The sequence below is a fragment of the Hyperolius riggenbachi genome, chromosome 6 (genome assembly GCF_040937935.1).
Source record: "Hyperolius riggenbachi isolate aHypRig1 chromosome 6, aHypRig1.pri, whole genome shotgun sequence".
NCBI lineage: Eukaryota > Metazoa > Chordata > Amphibia > Anura > Hyperoliidae > Hyperolius > Hyperolius riggenbachi.
The window spans coordinates 170,959,158-170,985,692 of record NC_090651.1 but is presented as its reverse complement, the minus strand read 5'-3'; the positions used below and the strand labels follow the sequence as shown (position 1 = coordinate 170,985,692).

At 45.8% G+C, this 26,535-nt stretch overlaps 1 protein-coding gene across 1 annotated transcript in view; it reads left to right on the top strand.

The window, feature by feature from the left end:
- Positions 1–26,535, top strand: part of XPNPEP3 (X-prolyl aminopeptidase 3) — a 196,406-nt gene that overhangs the window by 16,030 nt on the left and 153,841 nt on the right. The window contains exon 2 of the mRNA XM_068240213.1: positions 26,479–26,535. This exon is cut by the window's right edge and continues 60 nt beyond it. Within this exon, the coding sequence (XP_068096314.1) occupies positions 26,479–26,535 (57 nt within the window). The remainder of the gene's footprint in view (positions 1–26,478) is intronic.

Below are 26,535 nucleotides of genomic sequence, written 5' to 3'. Positions count from 1 at the left end.
CACGTCAGGCCCGTCAGTTCGGTCCCGTCACGTCGGCCCCGTCAGTTCGGTCCCGTCACGTCGGCCCCGTCAGTTCGGTCCCGTCAGTTCGGTCCCGTCAGTTCGGTCCCGTCACGTCGGCCCCGTCAGTTCGGTCCCGTCACGTCGGCCCCGTCAGTTCGGTCCCGTCACGTCGGCCCCGTCAGTTCGGTCCCGTCAGTTTGGTCCCGTCACTTCGGCCCCGTCAGTTCGGTCCCGTCACGTCAGCCCTCTCATTTTGGAACTCCTTCTCCTTCCCTTACGGCAAGGTAACACCTCCTGTTCTTCTCATCTCTGGTGGGACAGTCCTAGGGGCCTTGGGCACCAGGCAGAAAAGTAGTCTGCCGCCCATTAGGGGTGGTGGCACATCATTCCTTGTGGGGTGCGCTGGTGAAGACCCATGCTCAGTTAGACTCCACCCCCTGGGATTGCGTATACCAGTGCCGAGATCAACAGGACCCTGATACCCTCTGTGCCCACATTGTGAAATTGTGCTTCACCCACCTTTCCATTCCAGGCATAAACAGATGGTCTGGTGAGTGTAAGGTGGATAGGGCCACTATGTGCACAGCCAGCCATTGCATTCATGTCAAGCTATGTGAACAGGCTGCTGGTTGGATTTGCAAGGATATTGCATGAGTGTATACTTCACTACAATAACAAATCAGGTGGCTGATAGCACTGAGTAAAGGCCCAGATGCAGAATAGATTAAAGTTGGCTGAAGTGGACATGAACGACTGCCTCTGCCGATATTCCGGCATGTGTTCAGCAAACCCCGACAACTGCTCGATACACCAGGTGGAGCAGTTAGCCTTGTGACGGCTGATAACTTTGTTCTCCCGAATCACCCCACCCGCCGTGTGATGTCACCTTTGCAATTGTCCAGGCCTTTTTGACAACAAACTGCTTTCTATTACACCCACATATTTCTAGTTTACATAGTTGCATAGTTATTTGGGTTGAAAAAAGACATACGTCCATCGAGGTCAACCAGAGAACAAAGTACAACACCAGCCTGCTCCCTCATATATCCCTGTTGATCCAGTGGAAGGCGAAAAACCCTTACAAGGCATGGTCCAATTAGCCCCAAAAGGGAAAAAATTCCTTCCCGACTCCAGCCTGGACTCCATACCCACCTAACCTGCAGGTACAAGCCTCAGATCAGCTGTAGAAGAACATTAAAACTATGTTTAAAAAGGAGCTCTCTACCGCGATTAATGACCTATCGAGGCAGATCGCTGTATTTGGAGACAGTCTCCCATTCAGACCAGCAAGCAGACACGTTGGCCGATGCTGTGGACAATTAGATGACTAGGCTGCTAGGATAGAGGCTTTGGAGTCTAAGGTGATATTTTTACAACTTGTCATAAAATGCCTTTTAAGCCACCAGAAACCAAGAAAATACTCAAAATAATTTTGATAGTACTATTTCACCTACTTTTTAGTAGTTTTTTAGTTTAAAAATGATGATGAAAAATTATCTCCTAGGCGAAAACGCATATGGGCCTAAATAAGAAGATTTGAAGAATATGTCCCGGTGGGTTAATATCTTGATTAGGGGGGTGCTGGAGGCCATTAAAAACTTGGAGATGGCATTTAACCTCTTTTCAACTATGCTACCTCAAAGGGCTCAGGAGGACTTTCACATTGTCCACATCCTCAGGCCTTGGTCAAAGCTTTCCAGTGACATTGTGCTGAAGCTGCTACACAAGGAATTCAGAGATGCTATCCTAATTGCAGCTCGAGTCTTGAATCCCTTAATGGGAGTCTTGCCATCAGTGAAATTATTTGCAGATCTCTCCATTCGCAGTATAAGAGGATATATTTTGCTTCCTCCAGAAGGCACAAAAAGGTCCATGGGGTAGCCACTTTTTTACATAATGCCTGTCCTCTGCTGATTTACAAGACGATTGTGGATAGCTCAGGAAGATTCCTGATTCTTTTAGGAACATTAGATTCAGAAACTGTATAGTGAATCTGTACACTCATCCTTCTAACCCTATTAAGCTCTTCATAGCCTGTGCTCAGGAACTTTTGAAATTGCAGTATATGACTCTCCACTGGTATGGAGACTTTAATTTTACTTTTTTAATTGTTCATTAGATTTCTCTATTACTGCTCCTGATAGGTTGACAAAAAAATGCTTGGTCAAAGCTGAATCAATATTTTAAATTACTAGCACTGACACGATGAGGGAGTTTAATGGAGCAGCAAGGGTATATGTCAACTATTCCCCAGCGCGGAATACATATCTTAATTTTTTTTCAAGGAATTTTCCGGTCTCTTGGTCAGAAAATGATTTGGTTCTGTCTTCTTTTGAAGATAGATCGTCAATACGCTTTCATAGAACCTGCAGACTGAATGAGGCACTTTTATGTAACGCTTCCAATATCTTTACTATAATCCAGCATGTGAATGATTACTTTGATTGAATGAGACACCGGATATTAAACCGGATATACTTTGGTGTGCCCACAAAGCATCGTTTAGAGGTGTTCTGATTCAATTAGCCATCGGTCATAGGAGGAAATGTACAGAGATCCAAGATAATCTGGAATGTAAACTTTTTCTGATATTAAATTACAGCTAGATATTGCTTTGTCAAATATGTCAGAGAAGCAGTATAAATGGACAAAATCTCTCTACTATAAATACCTAAACAAACCTGATAAATGTCTGGCTAATAAAGCTTAGAACTCAACAGCAAATCAATAGGGTACACAAAACTCCCCAGACTTGACTCTGGTGCAGAATCCACTGACCTGCGGCTGGTTTAGAACACTTTCCACTCTTACTATCAGAAACTATATAATCCTCCTCAGATGTTTTCTGAAGAAGAGGCTTCCTCCTTTCTATAGTGGCTGGATAGTGTACTGGTTAACCACTTCCCGACCGCCCAACGCACAGAGGCGGCCGGAAAGTGGACCCCGCAAGGACCAACTCATGCCCAGAGGCGGCGGACCTTGTAGGGGCATGGGCGGCGCGATCGCGTCATTCGTGGCGCGATCGCGTCATTCGTGGCGCGATCGGCCGCCGGGGACTGCCTCCGCCCACCTCACGCTGTAACCCGCCGGGCCGTTTGGAAGCGCTGGCGGGTTACTAGCACCCGGATCGCCGCATACAAAGTGTATAATACAGTTTGTAATGTATACAAAGTGTATTATACAGGCTGTCTCCTGCCCTGGTGGTCCCAGTGTCCGAGGGACCACCAGGGCAGGCTGCAGCCACCCTAGTCTGCACCCAAGCACACTGATTTCCCCCCCCTGCCCCCTGATCGCCCACAGCACCCCTCAGACCCCCCCTGCCCACCCCCCAGACCACTGTTTGCACCCAATCACCCCCCTAATCACCCATCAATCACTCTTTGTCACTATCTGTCAACGCTATTTTTTTTTTATTCCCTAAACTTCCCCCTGCTCCCTCCTGATCACCCCCCCCCCCCCCCCGTGTACTGTATGCATCTATCCCCCTGATCACCTGTCAATCACCCATCAATCACTGCCTGTCACTGCCACCCATCAATCAGCCCCTAACCTGCCCCTTGCGGGCAATCTGATCACCCACCCACACCAATAGATCGCCCGCAGATCCGACGTCCGATCACCTCCCAAGTGCAGTGTTTACATCTATTCTCTACCCTAAACACCCACTAGTTACCCATCAATCACCCCCTATCACCACCTGTCACTGTTACCCATTAGATCAGACCCTAATCTGCCCCTTGCGGGCACCCAATCACCCGCCTACATGCTCAGATTGCCCTCAGACCCCTTATCAATTCGCCAGTGCAATATTTATATCCGTTCTTCCCTGTAATAACCCACTGATCACCTGTAAATCACCTGTCAATCACCCATCAATCACCCCCTGTCACTGCCACCTATCAATAAGCCCCTAACCTGCCCCTTGTGGGCAATCTGATCACCCACCCACACCAATAGATCGCCCGCAGATCCGACGTCCGATCACCTCCCAAGTGCAGTGTTTACATCTGTTCTCTACCCTAAACACTCATTAATTACCCATCAATCACCCCCTGTCACTGCTACCTATCAGATTAGACCCCTATCTGCCCCTAGGGCACTCAATCACCCGCCCACACCCTCAACGCCCTCAGACCCCAGCCCTGATCACCTCGCCAGTGCATTGCTTGCATCTATTCCCCCCTCTAATCACACCTTGAGACACCCATCAATCACCTCCTGTCACCCCCTAGCACACCTACCCATCAGATCAGGCCCTAATTTGCCCCGTGTGGGCTCCTGATCACTCGGCCAAACCCTCAGATCCCCCTCAGACCCCCTTCCGATCACCTCCCCAGTGCATTGATTGCATCTATTTTCCCCTCTAACCACCCCCTGAGACACCCATCAATCACCTCCTGTCACCCCCCTAGCACTCCTATCCATCAGATCAGGCCCAATACAACCTGTCATCTAAAAGGCCACCCTGCTTATGACCGGTTCCACAAAATTCGCCCCCTCATAGACCACCTGTCATCAAAATTTGCAGATGCTTATACCCCTGAACAGTCATTTTGAGACATTTGGTTTCCAGACAAAAAATAAAATCTTCTATGAACTCGCCATACACCTAACGGAATACCTTGGGGTGTCTTCTTTCTAAAATAGGGTCACTTGTGGGGTTCCTATACTGCCCTGGCATTTTAGGGGCCCTAAACCGTGAGGTGTAGTCTAGAAAACGAATGCCTCAAAATGACCTGTGAATAGGACGTTGGGCCCCTTAGTGCACCTAGGCTGTAAAAAAGTGTCACACATGTGGTACCACCGTACTCAGGAAAAGTAGTATAATGTGTTTTGGGGTGTATTTTTACACATACCCATGCTGGGTGGGAGAAATCTCTCTGTAAATGGACAATTGTGTGTAAAAAAAAATCAAACAATTGTCATTTACAGAGATATTTCTCCCACCCAGCATGGGTATGTGTAAAAATACACCCCAAAACACATTCTACTACTTCTCCTGAGTACGGCAGTACCACATGTGTGGCACTTTTTTACACCCGAAGTACGCTAAGGGGTCCAAAGTCTAATGAGTACCTTTAGGATTTCACAGGTCATTTTGCGACATTTGTTTCAAGACTACTCCTCACGGTTTAGGGCCCCTAAAATGCCAGGGCAGTATAGGAACCCCACAAATGACCCTATTCTAGAAAGAAGACACCCAAAGGTATTCCGTTAGGAGTATGGTGAGTTCATAGAAGATTTTATTTTTTGTCACAAGTTAGCGGAAAATGACACTTTGTGAAAAAAAAACAATTAAAATCAATTTCCGCTAACTTGTGACAAAAAAAAAATCTTCTATGAACTCACCATACTCCTAACGGAATACCTTGGGGCGTCTTCTTTCTAAAATGGGGTCATTAGTGGGGTTCCTATACTGCCCTGGCATTTTAGGGGCCCTAAACCGTGAGGAGTATTTTTACACATACCCATGCTGAGTGGGAGAAATATCTCTGTAAATGGACAATTGTGTGTAAAAAAAATCAAACAATTGTCATTTACAGAGATATTTCTCCCACCCAGCATGGGTATGTGTAAAAATACACCCCAAAACACATTATACTACTTCTCCTGAGTATGGCAATACCACATGTGTGGCACTTTTTTGAAGCCTAACTGCGCTAAGGGGCCCAAAGTCCAATGAGCACCTTTAGGCTTTACAGGGGTGCTTACAATTTAGCACCCCCCAAAATGTCAGGACAGTAAACACACCCCACAAATGACCCCATTTTAGAGAGTAGACACTTCAAGGTATTCAGAGAGGAGCATAGTGAGTCCGTGACAGATTTCATTTTTTTTTGTCGCAAGTTAGAAGAAATGGAAACTTTTTTTTTTTTTTTTGTCACAAAGTGTCATTTTCTGCTTACTTGTGACAAAAAATAATATCTTCTATGAACTCATTATGCCTCTCAGTGAATACTTTGGAATGTCTTCTTTCCAAAATGGGGTCATTTGGGGGGTATTTATACTATCCTGGAATTCTAGCCCCTCATGAAACATGTAAGGTGGTCAGAAAAGGCAGAGATGCTGGAAAATGGGAAAATTCACTTTTTGCACCATAGTTTGTAAACGCTATAACTTTTACCCAAACCAATAAATATAGGCTGAATGGGTTTTTTTTTAATCAAAAATATGTTTGTCCACATTTTTCGTGCTGCATGTATACAGATATTTTACTTTATTTGAAAAATGTCAGCACAGAAAGTTAAAAAAAATCATTTTTTGCCAAAATTCATTCTTTTTTGATGAATATAATAAAAAGTAAAAATCGCAGGAGCAATCAAATAGCACCAAAAGAAAGCTTTATTAGTGACAAGAAAAGGAACCAAAATTCATTTAGGTGGTAGATTGTATGAGCGAGCAATAAACCGTGAAAGCTGCAGTGGTCTGAATGGAAAAAAAGTGCCTGGTCCTTAAAGAGACTCTGAAGCGAGAATAATTCTCGCTTCAGAGCTCATAGTTAGCAGGGGCATGCGTGCCCCTGCTAAACCGCCGCTATCGCGCCGCTAAACGGGGGTCCCTTCACCCCCAAATCCCCCCCCTCCCCCCCCCCCCCCCCCCCCGCAAGACTTGGTCGTCGATTTGGTCGTTCCTGGAGGCAGGGCTAACGGCTGCAGCCCTGCCTCCAGTCGCGTCCATCAGCGGCACATCGCCGCTTCTCCCCTGCCCCTCTCAGTGAAGGAAGACTGAGAGGGGCGGGGGAGAGGCGGAGATATGCGCTGACAGACGCGCATGGGGCAGGGCTGCGGCGGTTAGCCCTGCCCCAACCAGGAAGGGCTCCCCCGCTGCACCGAGGGGATTTGGGGGATCAGGGACCCCCGTTAAGCCGCGGGATAGCGGCGCCCCTGCTATCTATGAGGTCTGAAGCAAGATTTATTCTCGCTTCAGACTCTCTTTAAGGGGGGTAAAGCCCACGGTCCTCAAGTGGTTAAGGGCTCTGCCTCTGACAAAGGAGACCTGGGTTGGAATCTCGGCTCTTCCTGTTCAGTAAGCTAGCACCTATTCAGTAGAAGACCTTGGGAAATACTCCTTAACACCGCTATTGCCTATAGAGCATGTCCTAATGGCTGCAGCTCTGGCATTTTGAGTCCTGCAGGAGAAAAGCACGATATAAAAGTTCTGTGTCTTTCTGGCTTCAATGCCATAACCATATCTTATTGATGAGGCCATAAAACAATTAAATGCAGAGATCATTAAAGAGGAAATTTTAGGAGGCAAAGGAAAAGGCCAGAAAAGCTCTGACTGAATGGATTGTCATGTGCATATTACAAAAAAAAAAAAAAAAAAAAAAAAAGATAGATGTATATGCCAAGGGATGAGCAGCACAAACCAAATGATATGCAATACAGTGCAAAGCATGCACGCAGCACTGGAGATCCCCAGTCTATGGAGAAATATGCAAATTAGAGGAGTCGGAGTCGAGGAGTTGCAGTCGGTGGAATCCTAACCGGAGTCTGAGTCGGTGGATTTTTGTACCGACTCCACAGCTCTGGTTTCAAATACATTTGTATCCAATGCATTGTAGCCTTTTGGTTCCCTGCTGCTTCTGAGCAAGGGCTGTGATCTGCTGATCTGCCTTTTTGTGGATTACCTGTGTACCGATTTTTGCCTGGATTTCGACTACTCTCTTCGCCTGCCGCCTCTACCTGGATTTGATTACTCTCTGCCTGTCACCTGCCCGTCGCCTACTATGGCGTCAGCCTCAAAGCGTCTCACACCGGAAGCACTGATGGAGTTAAAAAGACAGCAATCCTGATCTGCAGTCGCTGGTCGGACTCGAGTGACAGTGACACACCTGGAGATGTATCATCTGACTCGGGTAGTGAGAGAGACGGTGACTCCAATACCACCGACACCGAGGTTAGTGATGTATGGGTTGGGTACCCAATTGACACTACTCGGCTCCGCCACTGCCCCCTCGTTTCCCTTTTACTGGGAAGCCTGGCCTGAAGATGGAGTGCGAGCACAACCCCCCTGGCTTACTTGCAGCTTTTTTTTTTAATGAGGCTTTCATTGAGAAAATAGTGATGGAGACAAACCGCTACGCCACACAGCAACTGGCTGCTCCACAAGGAGCAGGATGTGGGAGCCAGTCACCAAGGAGGACTTGTGGCTTTTTCTCAAACTAATTATTCTGCAGGGGGTGGTGGGGAAGCCTTTCAGAAATGATATTGGTCAACTAACAAGTTAATTGCTCCCCCTTTTTTTGGCACGGTAATGTTTGAATAGTGTTTTAGACTTATAATGAAATATTTGCATTTTGCAGACAATGACACCTCTGAGTCCACCCACCCTGCGCCAAAGCTCAAAAAAATTTGGGGAGATTATTAGCTGATAATGAGCTTCTAATTTTGTTTCATCCGTCCACAGAACACTACCACAAAAGTTCTGGGATAGTGTTCTGTGGACTGATGAAACAAAATTAGAACTGTTTGGGCCCATGGATCAACACTATGTTTGGAGGAGGAAGAACAAGGCCTATGAAGAAAATAACACCTTGCCTACTGTGAAGCATGGTGGGGGGGTCAATCATGCTTTGGGGCTGTTTTGCTTCTGCAGGTACAGGGAATCTTCAGCATGTGCAAGGTACCATGAATTCTCTTCAGTACCAGGAGATATGGGAAGAAAATGTGATGCAGTCCGTCACAAACCTGAGGCTTGGGAGACCCTGGACCTTTCAACAGGACAATGATCCCAAGCATACCTCCCAGTCCACTAGAGCATGGTTGCACATTAAAGGCTGGAACATTTTGGAGTGGGCATCGCAGTCACCATACTTAAATCTGATTGAGAACCTCTGGTGGGACTTAAAGAAAGCAGTTGCAGTGCGCAAGCCTAAGAATGTGACTGAACTGGAGAGTTTTGCCCATGAAGAATGGGCTAAGGTACCCGTAGATTGCTGCAAGACACTTATATCAAGCTATGCTTCACGTTTAAAAGCTGTTATAACTGAAAAAGGATGTTGTACTAAGAATGAATGTCACTTGGGGGTTGAATAAAACTGATAATGATGTGAGCACAGAAAAGACATTTGTGGTTATTTCATTATAAATGTTATGTTATATTTGTCTGACGTACAAGTGCCTCTTCGATTTAATTGTGAACAAGATGACTGAAATGATCAAAATCGATGTCAAACTGGCCAAAACACTCAATTTCAGTGGGGGTTGAATAATTTTGAACAGAACTGTATGTACCCCCGAGGGACATACCGTATTTTTCGGACCATAAGACGCCCCGGACCATAAGATGCACCTAGGTTTGGAGAACAAAAATCGGGGGAAAAAAAAAAACTAAACCTGGTGCATCCATGGTGCAGGGGCATCTTGTGGTTCATCTCCCCTCAATTATTTCCCTCTTGTGTCCTTCTCTGACCATCCTGTGTCCTCCTCTCTCTCCATTTTTTCTCCTTTGTCTCCTCTGTTCCCCTGTGTCCTTCTTTGCCCCCTGTCCCCCTCTGTCCCCTTGTGTCATTTGTCTCCTCTGTTCCCCTGTGTCTTTTCTGTTCCCTTGTATATCTCTTTTCCCCCTGTGTTCTCCTTTTCCCCCTCCCCGTCTTTGATGTCCTCGGTGTCCTCCTTTTCTCTCCCCTGTGTCTCTGATGGCCCCCCCATGTCCCCTGGTGTCATTCCCCCCCCCATGTCCCCTGGTGTCGTCCTTTCCCCCCTCCCCATCTCTGATGTCCCCGGTGTCCTCCCACCCTCTGTCTCTGATGTCCCCTGGTTTCCTCCTTTCCCTTCTCCCCATCTCTGACGTGTTCTGTTTTCCCCCAGTTGCTCTGATGTCCCCCTTTCCCTTCTCCCTTTTGTCTCTGATGGGGCCCTGTGTTATCTTCCATCTCTGATGTCCAATTTTCCTCCCTCCCCGCTGTGTCTCTGATGCCCCCTTTCCCTTCTCCCCATGTCTCTGATGTGCTTGTCATCCTTTATCCCCTCCGCCTTCTGATGTCCTGGTGTCCTCCTTTTCCCGTGTATCTGATGTCCTCCTTATGCCCCCCCATCTCTGATGTGCCCCCTGTGGCTTAATGTGTTGCCTCTGTCCCCCTGCTGATGAGATTGTTACCATCAGCGTCAACGATGTAGAAGATTTTGACTGCCATGACAAGCAGGGACTCCATCCTCCTTTATTCGCGGCTCAAGCTTCAAAGTACGGTACCATCTTCAAGCTTCAGATGTCAAGCGGCCAATCAGGAGAGGTGCTGCATGGACACCATCCATTCACTGCTGCCGCTGTTATAACAGGACGCGATAGTCCCGCGGGTAGGACCAGTCTGTGCCATTGGACCAATCGAGTGCAGTGATTGGTACAATGACACAGCCTGGTCCCGCCCGCCATCACATCCTGTTAGAACAGTGGCAGCAGTGATTGGATGGTGTCCGCGCAGTGCCCAGCCTGATTGGCCGCATGGCGTCTAAAGCCTGAAGGAAGTGCTTTGAAGCTGGAGCCGCTAATGAATGAGGACGGAATCCCTGTTCGTCCGCACTGAAGTTCTTGCACATCGTTCACGCTGATAGTAATGATTTCACTTACAGGGGGACAGAGGCAAAACATTAAGCCACAGAGGACACATCCGATACATGGGGGGGGGGGGGTTCAGGAGGAGGTCATCAGAGATGGGGAGGGAGATGAGGAGGACAAAGGCACATTAGAGACACAGAAATAGCAAAGCAAGACACTGGGACATCAGAGACAGGTGGAGTTGGGAAAGGAGATAAAGGGGCACATCACAGACTCAGGGGCGGCAGCATCCACAGGACACCTTCAGACCATAAGACGCACACTGACTTTTCACCCACACTTTTGGGGGAGAAAAAGTGCGTCTTATAGTCCGAAAATAAGTGTTGATGAAAGCCTGATGGCCTACAAGGGGAGACTGACCTAGATTCAATACATCACATCCAAGAGGGCCCCCTTTGGTGTGAAATCATATATGCTATGCGAGTAACGGGATATATATGGAACACCAATCTGTATACCGGAAAAGGGACTAAATTTAACCCAAGTTTCAGCGACTATGGAGTGGCAACATCTGTGCTGTCTTTGGTGAAACCTTTGTTGAACAAGGGATACTGTGTGACCACGGATACCTTTTATAGTTCCCCTGAACTGTTTGAATACCTGATCAAAAACAAAACAGATGCCTACTGCACTGTTAGGCCTAACAGGCGAGAGATGCTAACAACTTTCGCCAAACAAAAACTCAAAACTGGGGACATTGTGGCTTGGCAGAAGGGAAAAAATGTTGGCTCTCTGCTGGAGTGACAAGAAGGATGTCTCCTCAGCACAGTCCATGACACTTCAACTGTCACCACTAGAACAAGAGGAGGTAAAGTCATCGACAAGCCTCAAGTCATACTGGATTAGAACAACATGATGGGTGGCAAGAACAGAGCCGACCAGGCGATGACTGTCTACCCTGCAGTACGCAAACAGAACAAATATTACAAAAAAAAATTTCGGCATCTGTGTAATGCGTACATCCTGTACAAACAGTGCAGTGACAGACCAGTAACTCATGCAGACTTATATCTGGAAGGTTTGTGAATGTATCTGCATGAAGTATCAGACCTCATCAACAGATGCCAAAGTTGGGCGCCATGCATCCTACGTATTCAATCCCGAGTGCCTCACTGGCCGTCACTTTATGGACTACATTCTGCTAACTCCCCCAAAAATTGCACCAACCAGGATGTGTGTGGTTTGCTGCAGCACGACTGATGCCAAAGGGAAAAAAGTCCATATGGAATCCCGAATGTACTACCCGATTGTAATGTCGTCCTGTGTGCCGTTCCCTGTTTTCAGATAACAACACACAGGAGGTGAATTAGGTATATTATGTACTGCATGTACATACTGTATTATAATCTGATGCCTTATTTGTACAGTTTTGCCATTTGTTTTCAGTTTATTGATAAATTTCAACAATTTTGTGTTTCAGTCTTTTATTTATATGTAATGAAGGAAGGTTCACCACTGCACTGTAAGCTGCCAGAGACAGTGCTGGACCCTTGGCTGCTTAATCCAGTTAATATGCAAAGTAGTAAGGAAGGTCCGCAACGATGTCTCTTCTCAATGCTCACTCTTTATTCAGGACATGTCCTCATAACAGTAAAAAAGCACAGCTGACATGTTTCGGGCCAGACATGCCCTTAATCATAGCTAAAAATCACAGCTGATCTCCTTTGCTTTTATAGGTAGTGACAGACCAGGGCGGAGCACAAACCACTCCTCAAAGAGAGGGGCCAAAGGCAAATATCATGCTCCATGCATATGGAGGTCACACCATATACAAACCTATGTTTAATACTCTGAAAGCCATACAAATAAAGCATAAAAACAAAAAATAAAGCAAAAACAGAAAAAAGGAACAACAATATTATGGAGTCACACAATATTATGGAGTCACACAAATAGTATGGAGGCACATACAGAGAACCAGATACACTCTAATATGGCTCAACAATTGTTCACAATTGAAAAAGTGTATGTTAAACTGTCATCAGAGCCAGGTCCCACCTTGCATTAAGTCCCTTTGGGGCTCTGGTTCCAAGACGGAAGATCCATAGGGCCTCTCTTTTGCGAATTAAAGACAGTAGATCCCCTCCTCTCTTGGGTAGAAAGACCCTCTCTATGCCCTGGAATGTAAAACCAGACATGCATATATCTCCCGGAAATGTTTAGCTACATTTGAAATGTTACTAGTGGACCAAGAGGCCCCCAAATAATGTTCCGCTATCCTAGCCTTTAAGGGTCTTTGTGTGACTCCATAATATTGTGTGACTCCATAATATTGTTGTTCCTTTTTTCTGTTTTTGCTTTATTTTTTGTTTTTATGCTTTATTTGTATGGCTTTTAGAGTATTAAACTTATGTTTGTATATGGTGTGACCTCCATATGTGTGGAGCATGATATTTGCCTTTGGCCCCTCCCTTTGAGGAGTGGTTTGTGCTCCGCCCTGGTCTGTCACTACCTATATAAGCAAAGGAGATCAGCTGTGATTTTTAGGTATGATTTTTAGCTATGATTAAGGGCATGTCTGGCCCGAAACATGTCAGCTGTGCTTTTTTACTGTTATGAGGACATGTCCTGAATAAAGAGTGAGCATTGAGAAGAGACATCGTTGCGGACCTTCCTTACTACTTTTATTTATATGCAGAATGTCTACCAGGCCTTAATTCTGACATATTTTGGTGAGTTATGACTTAAGAATTTGAGGCTTAAAATTCTTGAAAAAAATGTACTGCTTTTGACTCAGAATTTCAGACAGAAATGCACCGCCAGGGAGGTTAATATTGTTAAATGGGTAATCAACAACAAGATCCATGATGGTTCTCTTCTGTTGAGCTTAGTGCAATGTTTATTCCCTTTGTACATAACTATGTTTGTCCTACATCTTGTTTAAAACTGGAAGTTTCCCGGTAAAACATGTCTAGCCAGGCTTACTCCTGAACAGCTGACTGAACTTGACGCCCCCACCAAAATTGACGAAGTGTGCATGGCTATCTCCAGTTTTCCCAATAAAGGCTGACTGGCTGGCCTACCTATTAAGGTCTACAAAAAATACACCGACAATGTTGCCCCACTCCTACTTGACACATACAACACAGCATTCGAAACCGGCACCCTTCCTGAATCAATGACCGAGGCCCAGATAGTTGTACTCCCCAAGCCTGGCAAAGACCTGCTTATCTGTGACTCATATAGTCCGATCTTTCTATTGATTGTGGACATCGAAATACTTGCTAACTATTTGCTGATAGGCTTAACAATGTGATTCTTTCATTGATACATTTGGATCAAACAGGCTTCATTCCAGGTACGACACTTAAACGGAAGGTCCAAGCAACCTAAAAATAAAAAATCCACTTACCTCGGGCTTCCTCCAGCCCCTGGCAGCTGTCCTGTGTCCTCACCACAGCTCCGGTGGCTCCCAGTCCCCTTCGTTGGAGATGCCGACCTCGCCAGGTCGGCTCACTGGTTGCGCTGACGTCATCCAGACTGTACTGCACAGGCGCAGAACTACTGTGCCTGCATAGTACAGTCTGGATGATGTCAGTGTGTGTCTGAGAGCCACTCGCGCATGTGCAGTGGGGATCTTACGTCAGAGGGGACCTTGGTCCACCATCGGTGAGCGGAGCTGCGAGGGCACAGGACGGCTAGCAGGGGCTGGAGTAAGCCCCAGGTAAGTGGAGTTTTTTATTATCCTTGTGCTCGGATGTGTCCTTTAATGACTAATTTGTAAACTGTGCATACTAACATTGGCAGTAGATGCATACTAACATTGACAGTAGAGCCGTAGCTTCCCTGGACATGGCTAAGGCTTTTGATAGGGTGAAATGGCCCTATTTACGGGTGGTCCTTGCCAGGTTTGGCTTCGGGGACTGCTTTTGCAAGTGGGTTCAAATCTTGTACCACTCCCCTAAGCCACATGTCTGAACCAATGGTTGGATCTATGAGTCCTTTTCTCTTGGTCATATATGGGTTGGTTGGAGGACCAACTCGTGTGGTCCACTGACAACCCGTTCCGGGCGGGCCTCGTCCTACATCGCCGTTTCATAGACGATATTCTATGTGTATGGGAGGGTTCAGAGGAGGAAATAATGAGATACGTGGAATACCTGAATGACAACCAATTGGGTCTATCTTTTACTATGGAGACCAACCCCCATAAGATACATTTTTTGGACCTAGAGATTAGAGTCGATTCTGATACTGCCAACATTAGCACAGTGAATTATTTTAAACCCACCGATAGAAATGGGTATCTTGATTACCATAGTGCCCACCACAAGCCGTGGCTAAAAAATGTGCCATTCGGCCAATTTAAACGATTGCGCCGAAATTGCACCAATGATGATGATTTCAATCGTCAATCTAAAGTATTGAAATCAAGATTTTTGGAAAAACATTATCCCCTTCCCTTGGTAGAGTCTGCCCAGGAGAGGGCCTTTGCCCTCTCACAACACGATTGTTTATTGCCCAAAGATTCTAGGAAGGGAAAGAATCTAGAAACAGCGAATCCAATCACCAATCGCCTGCCCATTATTGTCGATTTTTCTGGACAGGCTGGAGAATGTAAACATATTTTTGAAAAATATTGGCCAGTTCTACTGAGTGATCCAGTACTTAAACAAACCCTCCCCCCGAGACCCCAATTGGTCTTCAGGAGGGGTAAGACCATCAGGGGCTATGTAGCGCCAAGTAGATTGCCAATGAACAGGAATCCAGTCCACAATGAGAATCAGGCGAAGTTGGGGTGTTATTCATGTAAGTCCACACGGTGTCTCAGTTGCAAAACTATTAACGATGGTGCAGTTACCTTCCAAACCAATGGTTCAATACAATATCCGATTAAAAGTCGCGTAGACTGCCAAAGTGCATATGTAATATACTTACTAACATGCCCCTGCAACCTGGCCTATGTAGGCCGCACTACCCAAAAATTCCAAACCAGACTTAATAAACACAGATTTAATGTTACCAAGGCGGAGCCAAAACATGGGGTGTCTAACCATTGTAATTTAGTGCACAATAGGAACTTTGACGTTCTGAGGGTCACCATAATAGAACAAGTGCATCATTCCAATAAGTATGAGAGATATCGCATGCTTTGTAGACGGGAGTCCTTTTGGATCTTGAAATTGGGGACATTGGAGCCGGGGGGTCTGAATAAGTGCCTTGAGGAGATGAGCCACCTACAACCCACTTTGCAATAGTATTGGAGTGTGACAAAGAATGGTATGTCTGCCTCGCAGTCCCCACGCTAGGTGGGGACTGTGAGACATGGGGCTTGGTTCGCAGGGGGGGTGCTGGCTTGTGGCGCGGCCGTTTTCGCGCCGGTTTTTCGCGTTCGCGCGCGGTTTGGCGTTTTCGCGCGGGGTCGTTGTCATGTTCACGCGCGGGCGCGGATCTTCGTGCGGGATCGTTGTCGCTTTCGCACGGGGGTTCGCGTTTGCGCGCGGGGGCGGTGGCTGTTTCGCGCGGGGCGTCTGCGCGCGGGCGCGGAGATTCGCGCGGGGACGCCGGGGATTCGCGCGGGGACGGCCGCGCTGGGGGTGGGCGCTCTTTTGTGAACCGGGCCCCCAGACTCATATGTATGTTCATATAGGTTAACTGTACATGCGCACCTTGATGTGTGTATGTAGGTTATAAATTGATAATTGTCCCTTTGGGTCCTAGTTCGAACCCATGAGTCCTTATTAGGGGTTTTTGATGGCTCTGTATTGTCACGTTATACTTTGGAGAATGTGGGAGTTCAAACTGCAGTGGGAACTTTTATGTTTTACTTCTGGTCCTTGCTAGATTTCCTCCACTATGCACTGGGTGACTGATTACCTGCCTTACTATCTTAGTGCATGCATAGTAACTAATAGACTTTCCTTTCCTTTCTACTAAGGGTACTAAGGTAGTTTCGGATCTATTAGGATCATTAGGATCCCTTGAGGTCATTTCCCAGGCTAAGCTGATTGGCTATCATGTAGGATGTATGCTGTATAAAGATGAGAAAAGGGAGACCGAGAGCCCAATATAGTGTAGTATGTTGTATAAATAGAGAAAAATGTTAAAAGTAAGTTTTATACTTACAAACCTGGGTTGCTCTAAGGCAACCACTGTATACGCAGGTGGGGAGATTAAGCCTGACCCCACTCAGGACTAAGATGTCGCTCTCTGTAGATAGGAAAAGAGGGTATATCACCCTTCCACCAGGGGTGGACAACTTAATATGCAAGGATACAGAGGCGCCAGTAGGATAAAACAAGATAAAAGGTTTAAAACGGTTTAGGTGGCGGTGGTGGACCGTCCACACACAAACAGACAAAAATCGCTGTTGATTGTAGAAAAAAATCACAATTTATTCACATACTCCTACATAAAAGTGCAACGCGTTTCACGGGCAAACATCCCGCTTCATCAGGCAATAAACGAACGGAGTATCTCACTGCAAAATGACAGAGATGTAAAGCATGTCAGGGAGCTGTATACAGACGTAGAAACTGTCAAAGAAAAACATCTCTTTTCTTGTTGCACCAACAAGAAAAGAGATGTTTTTCTTTGACAGTTTCTACGTCTGTATACAGCTCCCTGACATGCTTTACATCTCTGTCATTTTGCAGTGAGATACTCCGTTCGTTTATTGCCTGATGAAGCGGGATGTTTGCCCGTGAAACGCGTTGCACTTTTATGTAGGAGTATGTGAATAAATTGTGATTTTTTTCTACAATCAACAGCGATTTTTGTCTGTTTGTGTGTGGACGGTCCACCACCGCCACCTAAACCGTTTTAAACCTTTTATCTTGTTTTATCCTACTGGCGCCTCTGTATCCTTGCATATGCTGTATAAAGGATTGTGTTTGTCAATTGTAAATGTAAGACTTGAGAAAGCGGAGGATGTTCCTCCGGGAAACGCGTTGTCATTTTAATAAACCTTTATTTTATAGTCCCATATGTATTTTGTGCCATATTGTAACACTGTGGCCAGTCTATTCCCCTGCCTCTATTTTCACCATTCACGGACAATTGGACGCTGCTCACCACGCCCTCCAGCGTGTGTTTGAACAGACGTCCTCACTACCATCGCAAGGAGGTCTGGAGCTGGTGACGTCGCCTCCGCCCTGTCTCTGCCTTGCTGCCACGGAGAGCCCGGTCCCCGGCTGCCTAAGAGGGACGCATGCGAATCGCGGCTGAGTACGCTGTACCGGCCACACTAATACTAGGTGAGACCTTTCCTAGTGTTAATTGATCTATCATTGCTGGAAATCTCAGAGCGCTCCTCTCTTTTTTACATATTCCTCTAGTGATTAACATGGGAGCAGCCGAGTGATTGTCGGGTGGCCAGATCGCACCTTGAGGGGCTAACTACCCCAGAACTTTTTACTTTCTCTTGGTCATGGCACCAGATAGGGGTGCCCGCTTTCACCTCTGCTCTATTCCCTGGTGAGTGAATTTTGTTAAAATGATACTGCTCCCTAACCTCCTATACGTACTCCAGCAATCAGCGGCTTATGTCCCCCTCTCCTTTTTCAGACACAGGAGAACAGAAATAATATCCTTTATATGGAACTGTAAGAGAGTTATGGTTAAGCAATGGTATGGGAGGCATAGCCGTTTCTACCACCGTGCGGGCAGTGCAACCGCACTGAGCGCAGGCTGGCAGAAGAAAGAAGGAGGGCGCAGGATGGAGGACACTGACTGCTAGAGGGAGCCTTGAACCAGTGACGCGCAGTGCAGGCTCCCTGCTCATATCACACACTTGTCTCTCACTGCAGCCTATCTATCTCTTCCTCTTTTCCGTGTCAGTCAGCTGTTCTCTAGCTCCGCCCCTCCCCTCAGAGAGCAGAGCAGAAGTGAGCTGAGTACTCCGGAGGACAAAGAAGTAAGCCAGCAGCACCAACAAGTTACTACAATAGTGCATGTTAGCTGCAGCTCCGCACATCAGGGGAGAGGGGGCATATAAGGCTAATGCAAAATACATGTGTACAAGCATCCAGTTGTAAACAGTAAGCATGGAATCTTGATCATTTTGGCTGCCAATAGTATCTGAAAGTGCTGCACACAGGAAATGGTTTTGTACAGCATCAAATGAAGCACAAAAGACTTTGCAGACAGCATGTTCTCTGCTGGAATGCCAGGCACTGTGATTGCCTGGCTGACAGTCTAGCAGTACGATCCTCCGTACTCTGCACTTCCTGTGATCAAGTCCCTGAATAGATAAAGATGGTAATAAATGGACACAGTGAGTGGGGGATGCAGGCTTTGATTGTTTTTCACAATGAGTAAATAGGAGGGAAGTAGCTCAATTATATTATTGCATTCAGATAGATATATATGGGGATAAAATGTGTGTATATTTAAGTTTAGTACTGAGCTGCATGGGTACAGACTAACCAGCAAGCTTACTTAGCTGCATATGATTGTGTATTACAATACTTACATGTACTTTATATAATTTCATATGGCTATAGTCCTTTCTCTTTTTCTGCTCACCCTTTCCCATCACCTACTCTGTCCGCCCTCTACGTAGTGTGCCCTGCCCGCCTTATCCGTAGTGTGCCCTGTCCGCCCTCTCCGTAGTGTGCCCTGTCTGCCCTCTCCGTAGTGTGCCCTGTCCACCCTCTCCGTACTGTCTGCCTTCTCCATAGTGTGCCCTGTCCACCCTCTCCGTAGTGTGCCCTGTCCGCCCTCTCCGTAGTGTGCCCTGTCCGCCCTCTCCGTAGTGTGCCCTGTCCGCCCTCTCCGTAGTGTGCCCTGTCCGCCCCCTCTCCGTAGTGTGCCCTGTCCGCCCTCTCCGTACTGTCCGCCCTCTCCGTAGTGTGCCCTGTCGGCCCTCTCCGTAGTGTGCCCTGTCCGCCCTCTCCGTAGTGTGCTCTGTCCTCTCTCTCCGTAGTGTGCCCTGTCCGCCCTCTCCATAGTGTGCCGTTCGCTCTCTCCATAGTGTGCTCTGTCCTCTCTCTCCGTACTGTCTGCCCTCTCCGTAGTGTGCTCTGTCCTCCCTCTCCGTAGTGTGCTCTGTCCTCCCTCTCCGTAGTGTGCTCTGTCCTCCCTTTCCGTAGTGTGCTCTGTCCTCCCTTTCCGTAGTGTGCCCTGTCCCCACCCTCTCCGTAGTGTGCCCTGTCCGCCCTCTCCGTACTGTCCGCCCTCTCCGTAGTGTGCCCTGTTCTCCCTCTCCGTACTGTCCGCCCTCTCCGTAGTGTGCCCTGTCCACCCTCTCCGTAGTGTGCCCTGTCCGCCCTCTCCATAGTATGCCCTGTTTATTTATAATGTATTTATAAAGCACTAATACATTCTGCAACACTTTACAGAGTACATAGTCCTGTCACTGACTGTCCTTAGGAGCTCACAATCTAATCCTACCATAGTCATAGTCTAATGTCTTACCATATTAATATGTATTTATATAGCAATGACATGTTCTGCAGCACATTACAGAGTACATAATCATGTCACTGACTGTCCTCAGAGGAGCTTACACTCCCTAACACAGTCCTAGTCTAATGTCCTACCATATTATTATTATTATTATTATTATGTATTTATATAGCACTGACATCTTCTGAGTACAGCGCCATGTCACTGACCGTCCTCAGAGGAGCTCACAATCTAATCCTACCATAGGCATAGTCTAATGTCCTACCATATTATTATTCTGTATTTATATAGCACTGACATCTTCTGCAGCACATTACAGAGTACATAGCCATGTCACTGACTGTCCTCAGAGGAGCTCACAATCTAATCCCTGCCATATTAATATGTATTGATATAGCAATGACATCTTCTGCAGCACATTACAGAGTCATGTCACTGACTGTTCTCGGAGGTGCTCACAATCTAATTCTGCCATAGTCATAGTCACAAATGTCCTACCATATTATTATTATTTATTTATATAGCACTGACATCTTCTGCAGCACATTACACAGTCATGTCACTGACTGTTCTCAGAGGTGCTCACAATCTAATCCCTGCCATAGTTATGTCTGTGCATTTAGTGAAGTGTTTGTATTGTAGTCTAGGGCCAATTGTAGGATATTGGTGGAAACTGGAGTGCCCAGAGGAAACCCACACAGACACAGGGAGAACATAGAAATAGTGCCCTGGTTGGGTTTCGAACCTGGCGGACGAGGGGGGGGGGGTGTATTTTTTGACACTCGCCCTGGGAGAAATGTAACCTAGAAAATGCACTGATGGGAGGGCTAGCTCTTACCGTCTGTATAGAATTAGGCCCAGTGCACACCAAAACCGCTAGCAGATCCTCAAAACGCTAGCAGTTTTTGGAGCAGATTTCAGAGCGATTCTAGGCAGGTTTAGAGACGTTTTATAACATGCCTAGCATTTTTGGGAGCGTTTTTGTGTAGCAGATTACTAATATTGTTACAGTAAAAGCTGTTACTGTACAGCTTCTGTAACAAAAACGCCTGGAAAACCGCTCTGATGTACCTTATTTCAGAACGGTTTGTGTTTTTACTATACTTTACAATGAGGCAGAAACTCTTCTGGAAACCGCAAACGTGCAGCAGGAGGCACGTTTGCGGTTTGCTAAAAACCTCAAACCGCTGGCGTGCACCATCTCATTGAAATACATCAGCCAAGCGTTTTTCACAGGCGGATGCGGTTGGCGGATCGCTGCTAAAACCGCTCGGTGTGCACTGGGCCTTACAACTTTGCAGCTCCGCTGCAACATATCACTTCCTGGTTCTCTACAGGTGGGCTATATAATCCTGAAGCGCTTGGTTATAGCAACAGTATTTCCAAGGATAATGTTGCCCTGGACCTGCTCAGAGAAGCAATCCTGGCCTTTAAATTAACCAACATTATTCTTTCACAAGCCCTGACAGTGTGGAAGCATGTGAGATGTCTTTACAAAGCTTCTAGGTTTGATTTACACACCCCTCTATGGTGTAATCCCCACCTTTCAGAATTCACATCCCGGATACCCACTTGTGGCAGGGTAATGGTATTGTATTTTTCGGCCACATTGTGGAATAATTTAAGCTCATCCCCTTTTCCAAACTGGTGGAACGGCACCCTGCACTTTCCCCCCATTATTTTTATTACCCTCAACTAGCCCATGCCTTCCATAGTCAATATAAAAGTGCCTTTGTTGAACTTGTGCCATGCCCACACTTAGAACTAATACAAGATGGGCCAGGGAAACATCTATATAAGGAAATAATCTCCAGTTCAGCCTACAACCAGACGCTATGCCCTAAAGCAAATTGGGAAGCAGTAGGCCTAACCATAGATACTGAAGACTGAGAAGTAGCTCTTGAGGCGGTACAGTGTCCCTAAATGTCAGGGACCGTGCCACACAACTGTGCATTCTGCACCAGGCATACATAACCCCCAACGGAGTGATCAAATACAATTCTGCAACGAGCAGGACGTATCCCAAATGTGGAGTAGATGATCCTTCGTTCTACCACTTAACCTCTCTGGCATTCAATTTCCCCAGGATTTCTGTGCAAAAAGTGATCAAATTAATTTTCATAACCTTTTTTTTTTCCTGTGACTTGCAAAAATGTGTCAAGCAAGGGTCTAGTATACAGTGCAGGGAGGGTATTAACGTGTTTAAGTGCATTTAAACTCTTGTAAAATGCATGGGTCCACTTAAAAGCGTACCGCAATGCACTGAAATGCGTTATGAAATGCGTATAAACGCATGTGTTTCTTTTTATGCGCGTAAATACGTTTCTGAATGCACCCAATGTGAACGAGGTCTAACCAGGAGGTGCTGAGATGATGTGAACAGGGATGAGCAACAGATTTAAAAATTCCTTTATCAACCTCTGATTCATTGAAAGCTTATAAAATCATTATAGCTCTTTATAAATGTAACACACGCTGGGAACAACATAAAAAAATCTTCAGCCGATGGTAAACTCCCAGAAAAAATAGCCTCATAGTCTGCCCTAACCCCTCCAACATGTTGGAATTGGAATAGTTAAAAAGGGACTTTTTTTTATATAGGACATGGGAATGTACACCATTAGCAAATTTTTGGTATGGAATAGAACTAATATCTGCAGATGCTGCTTTTAGATTCATATTGAACCCACGATTAGTTTTACTATTAATAGGTCTAGATAAAATTGAAAGAGCATATCACCCTTTGATCTGCCATACACTTTTAACTGCCAGATTCCTGATTGTGTCTTCTTGGAATTCCACTAAATCCCTTCAGATGGAACATCTAAAGAGGTTAGTCTCCCATAATCTCACGTTGGAATGATCCCTGAAGAATAGGGTCTGCTATCCCTCAATCCAGATTTACCCCAACACAAGAATTGCTATTAAACAACAGCATTACACTAGAAAGCACTATTCTTTTTAATAATAATCTCACTGTCCAGGTGCGGGGTATGCCCAAATGTAGCATACAGTCATGGCCGAAATTGTTGGCACCCCAGAAATTTTTCCAGAAAATCAAGTATTTTTCTCACAAAAAAATATTGCAGTAACACGTTTTGCTATATACATATTTATTCCCTTTGGGTTACAAGTCCATCTCTGGAGATGGACTTGTAACCTTGAGATTGTTGATATTTTTCCACAATTTTGGTTCTCAAGTCCTCAGACAGTTCCAGTCTCCTCTTTTTGTTGCCTATGCTTAACTACTTCGGTACCAGCAGCCTCTGCCCCCTTGAGGACCAGAGGCTGCTGGTACGCTAAAACGCCGCATTCCGACGAATCTCCGCAATAATCCGTCGCTACCGCCGGTCACGCCACTCTGTCCCCGCCACAGCCTGCTCTCTCTGCCATCTCTATGACAGCAGAGCGCTGTGCGCCGGTCAGGAGCCGCTTTCATTGGCTCCTGACCCTGTCACTCAATGTAAGCCAATGGGATTGGCTTACATTAATGACAGGGCCAGGAGCCAATGATAACTGCTCCTGCCCGGCTCACAGTGCTCTGCTGTCATAGAGGCGGCAGGGCAGCACATTGCGGCGGGGGCGCGCGGTGAATGGGACGTAGAGTTTACGTCCGGTCAGAACTGCAGCGCCACCCGCCCGATGTAGATTTGTACTGCGTCTGTCCCTAAGAAGTTAATGTGGCACACACAGATACACAATGCAAAGGCTAAGTGAACTTCTCTTCTTTTTGTCTGCTTTCGGGTGTGATTTTTAAATTGCCCACACCTACTACTTGCCCCAGGTGAGTGTAAAGGAGGATCACATGCTTGAAACCAGGGTTGTGGATTTGGTACAAAAATCATCTGACTCTGACTCCTCAGTTTATGAAACCACAGACTCTGACTCCAGGTACCCAAAATCACTCCGACTTCTCGACTCCACAGCCCTGTTTGAAACAATTATATTGCTCCACTATTTTGAAAGGGTGCCAATAATTTTGTCCAACCCATTTTTGGAGTCTTGTGTGACATGGGCCTCAATTCACTAAGATCATGCTAGAGATAATAAGGCAAGAGATAACTTGCCACCACACAGTGAGAGAGTTATCTTATCTCTTCATTACTTAAGTTACCTCCTCTGTAGTTATTTTCACACGCAGTTAATTAACAGCCTGTCTTTAACTTTAGAATCTGGAGTTATTTTAAGGATTGAAGAGTTAACTTAAAGACAGAAGAGTTAACTTTAGGTTTGCCTGAGGTAAAATGTTTCCTGATCACGACATGCCTCATCGCCATGGTGATAACTCTAGAAATGTTATTAAAGACAGGAGATAATCTTAGTGAATTGAGGCCATTATGTCCAATTTGCTTTTCTCCTCCTTTTTTTGTTTTGTTCCACTACACACAAAGGGAATAAACAAGCGTATAGCAGAAAGTAATTACCACAATACTTTTCTGTGAGAAATACTTGATTTTCTGGAAAAATGTCTGGGGTACCAACAATTTCAGCCATGACTAAATGAGCAGCATGGGCGTAACAATAGACCCTGCAAGGGATGCAGTCGCAGGGGGGCCCAGAAGCCTCAGGGGGCCCTGTCCTGAAAGACTGACAACTAAGGACAAGGAGGGAAAAAACTTTCTGCTCTATGCACAGTTTTTCTAATGACTGCATCTGATCAGCCACTGATAAGGAATCATGGAAAGTTTTGTAGACAAAGATTTTTAGGCAGTCCCTATTCAATGTTCAGCATGGTCTTGTGTACAGTGCTGCTCTCCTTCCTTCACCGCTACCCCTCCTCAAGAGCTGTGTACTGTAGTGATGCTTGAGGAGTCTGGGCACAGAGAGAAAAAGCTTTCTATTCTCTGCACAATTGTTCTAATGACTGCGTCGGGGGAGGGGGGAGGTTGGCAGAGGGGGCCCCATCCAAATTTTCACAGGGGGGCCCCGTGATTTCTAGTTACGCACCTGATGAGCAGGTTGTAGAATTATTACTTACAGGAGTGGCTTTTACATTTGTCAATACGAAGACTACACAGAGGAAATTGTACTTTGCTGTGGTGCTCTCTTTCTATGTAGGTGGTGAAGGATATATGCACTCAGTCCTAGAGGCCATGGAAATTGAGTGCAAAAGTGGTTTACATCTTTCAATGTACTTTATATGTTTGTTTGTTTGTTTTCTAAATAAAAAGTTCTATTCTACATACCCATACATTGACCCAATTAGTGCTCAATATAGTAACATGTTATAATGTACTTATAACGCATCTACATGATATATTTCTGTACAATGCTTTTTTCGTTTTGAAAATCCAATGAAAATTTCTTTGGGGAAAAAAAAAAAAAAAAAGAGTAAACACTGATGTTTGGCAATAAATGGCTTCAGCCAACCAATAACCATGAGTGAAAAAAAAGCTATCATTCATATTCTCTGAAAAATAGTTAAGAAATCCTACAATCTGCTAGGGTATGTAAACTTATAAGCACAACTGTATGTTCTACGTCACCATCGAATAACTACAGTATATCCTCCAAACTCCCAGTAGGATAACTATGCATAACATTTAAATAAAAGTGCTATATGTCTTAGCTATTCTTAAAATCGTCTCAGATTTTATATTACCTGGGACTTCCTCCAGCCCCCTTGAGTTCGCTGGGTCCCTCGCCATCTCCTCGGGGCGCTCCTGTCCAGTGATGCTCACCAAAGGCTGTTACGAGTAATCATAAGTGATTACTCGTGATTCAAATGAAGTTTAATTGGCGCAGGTGTGCGGTGGGGATAGAAGGGGTTCTTTACCCATAAATCCACCGTCCACCCTGTGTTCCAAAGAGCGTGCACGTGTCCTATCGGCTGTGTTCCAAGCCTCACACCGGCGCATTTCCTCCTTCCGGCTTGGAGGAAGTGCGCTGGTGTGAGGCTTGCAACGCGACCAATTAGACACGTGCAAGCTCTTTGGAATGCAGGGCGGACGGCAAATTTTTGGATAAAGAACCCTTTCTTTCTATCCCCACTGCATACCTGCGCCAATTAAACTTCATTTGAATCATGTGCAGACGATCTATCAAACCTAGACGTCATTTAAAGGAAGCCTGAGATGAAAGTCGTCTCAGGTTTTATCCTTACCTGGGGCCTCCTCCATCTCCCATGAAGCCGCTTTGTGTCATGCCGTCTCTCCGGGCCCCTCCTCTCTCCCGCCGGATGGCCCAATACTGTGTCACACATGCTGTGTGCGCCACTGGCCGGGCATACGTGACAAAGCACGACTTGGCCAGAGTACCAGGCCATGCAGCAGGGGAAATGAGCAGTGATGCTCACTGGAGGTTGTTACGAGTATTTACGAGTGATTACTCATTCTTTATGTATGGGGGGGAGAATCCGTCTGTGTGCCACCAATTTATTATGGTTGTGATGAATAGAGCACAGAGTTAATTTATATGAGGGCTATAAATACACTTCTGATTCTTTCTGTCAGTTGTATTCAATAAGCTATAGGAAATCTGTACATGGATACAATTACTGTTTTGTGTAATATTTTCTGTGTATAGGAAAAACTTACATTTTGTATATTTTTTTTTTATTTTTTTTTATAGCTTGTACATTCTGCTTGAGCAGATGGATATCTACAAAATCTCATCCACTTCTGAGCT